Here is a 7,366-nt window from a genome sequence, read left to right as displayed (position 1 = left end):
GCCCGGGCCGCCCACCCCGCGGGCGCGCCGCTCCGCCGTCCAGAGGCGCCGGGACCCGCGCTCGCTCCAAGCGCGCCGACTCCGCGGCCGGACGGAGGACGCCCGCACCGCCCCGCACGCAGCCCGCGCGCTCCGAGCGCACGGCCCCGGCCCGGGGCTTCCCGCCGTCGGCGGACTCGGGGGCCCCGCCGCCCGCGCGCTCGGCGCCCCGCTCGGCCGGCTGGGGATGGGCGGCCCGGCGGCGCGGAGGGGCGCCGGGGGGCTCCGCGCGCTGCTCCTGGCGCTGGTGGCCGCGGCGACCCCCGCGGGCGCCTACAACCTGGACCCGCAGCGGCCCGTGCGCTTCCAGGGCCCTGACGGCTCCTTCTTCGGCTACGCGGTGCTGGAGCATTTCCACGACAACACGCGCTGGTGAGTGCCCTCCCGGCCCGGCCTGGCGCCGGTCCCCGACCCCGGCCCGACCCCCGGCCCGGCCGCCGCCCTCCGGCCTCTCCACGCCGCCGTCCCGAGGGGCCGTTTAAATGTCTTCGCGGCGCGGCCGGGGAGGCGGGAGAGCCCGGGCCCGGCCCCGCGCGCGACCTCGTCGGGCCCCGGGGAGCCGGGCTGGCGCTTGTCTGGGGTCGAAGCCCGCGGGGAGCGGGGAGAGGAGCTGGAGTTCCGCTCGTCCTCGCAGACAGACCCCGTGGAGCTCCCTCGGCCGGCCGCTAAGTGGCTCGGCTGCTGAGAGAGGCCGCCTGGCCCCGCGAGCCCCCTGACCCCGCAGGGCCCGGAGACGAGGCTCTCGGGGTGCCGGCCCCCCATTCTCAAAATTCTAGGCGACACCCCGCTCGCCTCGCCCGGAGTTGGAAGCCTCTCCGGCGCTGCTGCGCCCTGGAAGCGTAGTGACCTGGTGACCTGAAGATAGAGGTCAATGGGGTGTGTGTGGGGTGAGTGGGGTTCCTTGAGGACTTGTGTTGGGGAGCCGGGGAGGCACTCTATGGAAGCGGAGCCGGGGGCCTGGGTGAAGTTAGTGTTTGGGGGTCACCTGACCTGGAGACAGGCACCAGCGGCCTTCGGAGGGGGACCTGGGGTCACCCGACCAGAGACCGGTACCAGCGGCCTTCGGAGAGGGGTCTGGCTCTGCACTCCCCACATCAGTTCAAATAGCGCAGCTTTCTGCTGAGGACGAGGTCAAGGAGTTTAGCTGCTGCCTGAGCTCCCCTCCAGGGGGCAGGTCTGAAGAAAGGGTGGGTGCTCTTCCCACCAAGCCCCAGCAACTGGGGCGGGGAGGGGGAGGAGGTGCGGGTGCAGAGCTTGAATGCCTAAGAGGGAGAAACACTAAAGGAGGCTGGTGACCCCTGACCCCTCCCTTAGGAGGAAAGGGAATGAAACAGCTCCCAAGGGCCACTTCTTCATCGAAGAGAGTGGGGCTGTGGATCGTTCTCCCATAAAGTCATGCCCTCAGTGGGGACCCAGGTGACATCTAGCCCAAGGCTGGTTTTATTGTGGGACCACCAGTGTGAGCATCCTTGGGGGTGGCAGGCATTCCTGTGGGTCCCGGGAGAGTGAGATCCATGCTGCCTGTGCTGGTAGCCTGTAGTCCTGCCTGAAAGCCACTGTCCTGATCTGGACGGAGATTGATGGAAAAGGGTAGTTTGTGGAGCCTAGCACTCAAGTATTCCTGGAAAAGTGGGGACTCTGTGACCTGCCGGCCCCCTGACAATCATGCCGTTTAGGAGAGCAGGCTCCAAGAGAACCAGCTTTGAAAAGTCCTCATGCGGGTTCCACGACCCTCCCTACCATTCGCCCAGGTTGCTGAGTTTAAGGCCAGACTCTTTTTCACTTTTTCTGTTAGATTTGGGCCCCGTGGAGGGTTTGGACTTGGCAGAGAGCTCAGCCTGGGCCGAAGCAGTTGCAGAACATTCCAGAATCCCACTCGGAGATCCCAGACTCTGTGACCAAGCCCCAAGCACGAGGGAAGAGCTGCCAACAATAGAAGCTGCCCTGGGCAGGGGCTGCTGAAGGAAGGGCAAACCCTGAGCGAGCAGGAGCTTGTGTGGGTCTGGGGCTGCAGCTGGTGGTCCCAGAGTTCTTTAACTGCTGCCAGGGCCCTGTCCCTTGGGTTGGGTGGGCCACAGGTCAAAGCTGCCAGCTGGGGAACAACTGAGTAGAGTCAAGAGCGAATCTGACGTGGAGAAGGTGTTCAGCCTGCTGATTGAAAAAGAGAAAGAGAAAAAGCCGTGTTATTTGAATATAGATTTGGCAAGTGCAGGAAAAGACGACCTGGCTTAAACTGAGCGCCCAGGGAAGGTGGTAGGGAGGGCTGTGGAGCAGATCAGTGGTGTCTGAGCAGGGCCAGTGAGGGTGGGTGGGACAGGTACTTCAGGTGTCCATGGCACCTGGCTGGCCGGGCTCCTGGTGCTCCCAGCTGCTCTGTGTATTGGAGTGCTCTTCCCTGTACTTTTTCAGTTACCAACTAAATTCAACTAAAATCTTTTAAAAACAAATCTTTTTCTTTTCTTCCCCCACACTGCCTTAATTTTGTCTTGTTGTTACTAGCTGCCATCTAGTTGACCCCTTACTCCTGAGGACCCTTGACTCATGGTGACCCCCTGTGCAATGGAGCAGAATGCTGCACAGGGGCCAACTGACCAGGAGCCAAGGTACCTCAGGCGTACAGTAAGCGAGGTACACATGGGTTTTTTTACTTTCTAATCTGTGGTGCACAGTTTCACGTCTTTGACATGGTGGAAAACAGGTGAAATTGTGCATCACAGATCAGTAAATAAGCGTCAGCCCATGCGTACGTTGCATATTGGGTAATCTGTCCCTGGCTGCCCAGTCCTGCACCATCCCCGTGACTGTTTGGGGATTGGACTGTTGTGATCCATAAGGTTTTTATTGGCTGACTTTTGGGGGGTGGATTGCCAGGCCTTGCTTCTTAGTCTGTCTTAGTCTGGAAGCTCCTCTGAAATCCGTTCGGCATCATAGCAACACACAGGCCTCCACAAACAGGTAGGTGTGCATGAGGTGCATCGGCCGGGAATCGAACCCGGGTCTCCTGCATGGGGGGCAAGAATCCTACCACTGGCCCACCAGTGCCCTCTCATTTTGTTTTAGTTTTTGCTTATCAACTTGCTTCTTTTTTCAAGTATTTTCCTCACCATCCTTTTTCCATCTTCTCCTGATACTCTTCGTCTTTTCCTTAGAACTTCAATGTTCTTCCCTGCTGATTATGCTGTTCAGACCTGGAAACTTGTGGCCTTGGAAGGAAGAACCTTCCACCGTCTCCCATCTCCTCTTGTTGCTTGTCTCTGCTTGTGGCTGATTTATCACCAGGCTGATGGAGCTTAAGGCCCAGGCCCCTACCAAGGCTCTGTACCTAATTTTGTACTCAAAAATTACTTTTCTTAAAGGTAGCCTCCCTAGATGGCTGAGATTCAGGCCCCGTGAGACCTGGATTACCCCAGGTCTCTAACTTTCAGTGCTGGGGATGGTTGACTGACTTAGCGACCGACTGTCGGTCTCCTCCTCCCAGGCAGTCTCTGGCCCCCACTTGAGGGGCTTGTAGGTTGTTTCCAATTATTCACGATTATAAACAACAGCTGGAGTAAACATCCTTGTAACTGAACCCTTGAGGACATCCTTAATTATTTCCTTCAAATAAATTCCTAGGCTTGGAATTGCTGGATCAGAGAGGGTGGGGGTTTTAAGGCATTTCTGTGCATCACCAAAGAGCTGGGGAAGCTGAAGCGCGTACTTTAGAGACGTCCATTAATTTATTCAGGTGCTGGAGCTTTGCGGTCATTTACCAGAGGGCTTCTCTAGTGCAATGGGACACCACAGATACCTCCATGAGGGTGACTTAAAAAAGCCACAAATAGTCAAAATGGGTGAAGGAGGCCAGTGACACACAGGAGAGGAAAAAGGGGTAGGTCGAAACTTTGAAAGGAAAAAAGGACAAACGTCAGTTAAGCCTCGTGTCCTCTGCCTTTCTTCTTGAGGAGAAACTATGCTTTGGCATCTTAATTCAGTATTTTGTGGCTGAATTGCTTCATGCTTATTAATCACCCTTTTGCAGCTGAAGGAAACCCTGGTGGCCTATTGGTTAAGTGCTATGGCTGCTAACCAAAGGGGCCAAAGGGTTGGCAGTTCGAATCCGCCAGGTGCTCCTTGGAAACTCTATGGGGCAGTTCTACTCTGTCCTATAGGGTCGCTATGAGTCAGAATACATTCTGGGTTATGCAGATGAAAGGGTGTGTTGTGGGTGGGGTTAGGGGGCGAGAAGAATGTGCTGGAAGGCCAGGGTGGAGTCTGCAGGTGGCAGAGCTAAGGGTGCACACCACAAAAGCACGTGCGTGTTTTCGGGGTGGGGGTGGGGGGAAGAACACCTCCTCTCTGTTCCCATAAACAGCCGTTTCTGTTGATTCTCTTATGAAACCAAAACTGCCACCAGATCTCCATGTAAGCACTGGGACCTGATCTTGCTTCACCAAACCCTACTGCCTGTGAGTCCAGCTTCTGCAGCTGTATCGCACTGAGTAGTGGGGAGCCCTGGACCAGCCTCTTTTAAAGAACTGGGCCGAGTGGTCCCTCTGCTACCTTGCCCTGGGTGGTGGGAGTCGCCCCCTTGGCTGGGTAGAGCAGAATATCCTGGGTAGTGTTACAGATGACATTTGTACCAATTGGATGCCAACAAGCAAGTGACTCAGTTTCCTCTTTTCTGGTGACCCAGAGGGTGTCTGCTGTAGCTTCCCCTCCTAACTCCCTTGCCGCTGGGTCTTCTGGCACCCTTTGAACAGCAGCCGTGGGTGCCAGGAACACGTACAAAGCTGATTCCTGTCCCCTTCCCTTAGACACAGACCGCTTCCTCAGCTGCAGGCCGACAACTGTAACACCCTGTGATGTAAGTAAGTGCAGCCAGCGGGCGCCTAGGCCCCCCAGAGCCAGTTTCTTTCACACCCGCCCTCCCACCTCCCTCTCTGCCCAGACGCCCTGGAGTCTAAAGTGGCTGGGTGCACTGGCTTCCTTTCTGGCGACTGTTTCCTGCCCCATCTCTGGGGATGCATTAAGACGGCTGTGCTCAGGCCCAGCGCAAGTGCTCGGAAATGGAAGAGCCACCCGGCGTTTTGCTTTGTTAAGGTTGTCAGTGAGGAATAAGAGGCACTTCGGAGCCAAGGAGAACGTAACATCCTCAGTTTGCATTAAGGTTGGGAATTAAAAGAACAAGCTAGATGGTTTGGCTGCGCTGCTCAGTACAGTCGCTATTAGCCAGACAAATTGCTATTTATGTTACAATCAATTAAAGCTAAATAAAATAATTTAGTCCCTCGTTCCAGAAACCAACTGTACAAACAGGGATTGGCCTGGAGTATAAGAAAGACAATGATGCTGGTGAGGAGTGAACTTGGTGGCTCAGGTGGACATGTGAGACTATGCTGGTGACTTCTAGCTGGTGGCGAGATGAGAAGGCAGAGGGGGACAGGAGCTGGTTGAATGGACACGGGGAATACAGGGTGGAAGGAGGAATTTGCTGTCTCGTTAAGGGGAGAGCAGCTGGGATTGCGTGGCAGAGTCTGTATGGCATTTTGTATGAGAGACTGACTGGATTGTAAACTTTCACCTAAAGCACAATAAATAAATTAAAAAAAAAATTCAGTTCCTTACACTAGCCGTGTTTCAAGTGCTTGGTAGCCACACGTGGCTAGTGACTACCATGTTGGACAGCACAGGTGGAGAATATTTCTGTCATCACGGGAAGATACTATCGGACAGAGAAATGATTTAAATCTTTTTTAAAATTTTTATTGTGTTTTAAGTGAGAGTTTACAAATCAAGTCAGTCTCTCATAAAAATTTACATACACCTAAATCTCCTAATTGTTCTCCCCCTAATGAGACAGGACGCTTCTTCCCACCACTCTCTTTTCGTGTCCATTCGGCCAGCCCTCTCATCTCCCCTCCAGACAGGAGCTGCCCACATAGTCTCATGTGTCTACTTGATCCAAGAAGCTCACTCCTCACCAGTATCATTTTCTATCCCATAGTCCAGTCCAATCCCTGTCTGAAGAGTTGGCTTTGGGAGTGGTTCCTGTCTTGGGCTAACAGAAGGTCTGGGGACCATGACCATGGGGGTCCTTCTAGTCTCAGACCATTAAGTCTGGTCTTTTTATGAGATTTTGGGGTCTGCATCCCACTGCTCTCCTGCTCCCTCAGGGGTTCTCTGTTGTGTTCCCTGTCAGGGCAGGCATCGGTTGTAGCCGGGCACCATCTAGTTCTTCTGGTCTCAGGATGCTGTAGTCGCTGGTTCATGTGGCCCTTTCTGTCTCTTGGGCTCGTAATCACCTTGTATCCTTGGTGTTCTTCATTCTCCTTTGCTCCAGGTGGGTTGAGACCAATTGATGCATCTTCGATGGCCACTTGCTAGTGTTTAATACCCCATGATTTGTCTTAAAGGGCTATTAAAAAACTAAAAAACCAAACCCGCTGCCGTCAGTTGAGTTGATTCCAACTCATAGCGACCTTATAGGACAGAGTTGAACTGCCCCATAGGGTTTCCAAGGAGTGGCTGGTGGATTCGAACTGCTGACCTTTTGGTTAGCAGCCTGAGCTCTTAACCACTGTACCACCAGGCCTTCTAAAGGGCTATAGAAAAAAATCAAAAAGAAATGTAAGAAAAGGAAAAATCAACCCTTAGTATATCTGAGTATTAAAACTGAAATGGGAGTGCTTGAATTTAACTGAAAATTAACCGTGGACAGACAAATAGGGTGAGCTCTTTCTCATTTCACTCAATGTGGGTGTGCCAGCTCATGCAAAGGGCTGGGGGCTCAAGAATGAAAAATCATCTCACAGGCTGTTGACTGAGAAGACAATGGCATTCTAGTCTTGAGCCCTGAGCAAGGTGTAAGGTATACTCTGGGTTTCTATGTGAGAGAGACTGGTCCTCAGGCAGGCGCAGATTGTTCAGAGGGGCAGAAGCAAAACCCTACAGAGGTAGAAGCTTCTAGAAGGAGGACCCTAGAAACACAGGAGTGTTCCTGGATGCAGCATTTTGCTGCCCCAGCTCCACTAATCTTTGTGAGGGCACCCAGAAGTGTCTGTGGTGGCCCCCTCCTTCTCAGGGTGGGGGCCTTTGTCTAGTTCTTCTGTCCCATGTCAGGCTTTGGGAGAAGGTATCACTCCACTCCCCAGTCTGGATTCTCTGGAAATGGCATTGTCAGAACTTGTTCCTGCCTCTCCCTCCCCCTGCTTTCTCCAGCTCTCAGCGTGGATGACACATATATGAGGCCTGAGTTCAGAGGGGACCAGAAAGCATCTTCTCGGGCTTCAGGGCTGTTCCCCTGAAGACCTTGAGAAGCTGGTGAGGGTGCTGTTTCCGGAGCTTG

The 7,366-nt window shown here is 54.2% G+C and overlaps 1 protein-coding gene and 1 non-coding gene across 2 annotated transcripts in view; one reads left to right on the top strand and one right to left on the bottom strand.

Annotated features, from left to right (window-relative positions):
- The first annotated feature begins 226 nt into the window (after positions 1-226).
- ITGA9 (integrin subunit alpha 9) overlaps positions 227-7,366 on the top strand; it is a 393,719-nt gene continuing 386,579 nt past the window's right edge. Inside the window, exon 1 of the mRNA XM_049870897.1 lies at positions 227-411. Within this exon, the coding sequence (XP_049726854.1) occupies positions 227-411 (185 nt within the window). The remainder of the gene's footprint in view (positions 412-7,366) is intronic.
- On the bottom strand, positions 3,011-3,081 carry TRNAG-CCC (transfer RNA glycine (anticodon CCC)). The gene has a single exon. It is a non-coding gene; the product is annotated as a tRNA-Gly (tRNA).

Source organism: Elephas maximus, chromosome 27 (genome assembly GCF_024166365.1).
Source record: "Elephas maximus indicus isolate mEleMax1 chromosome 27, mEleMax1 primary haplotype, whole genome shotgun sequence".
Lineage (NCBI taxonomy): Eukaryota > Metazoa > Chordata > Mammalia > Proboscidea > Elephantidae > Elephas > Elephas maximus.
The sequence above is the reverse complement of the archived record's forward strand: the minus strand, read 5'-3'. Positions and strand labels throughout refer to the sequence as shown.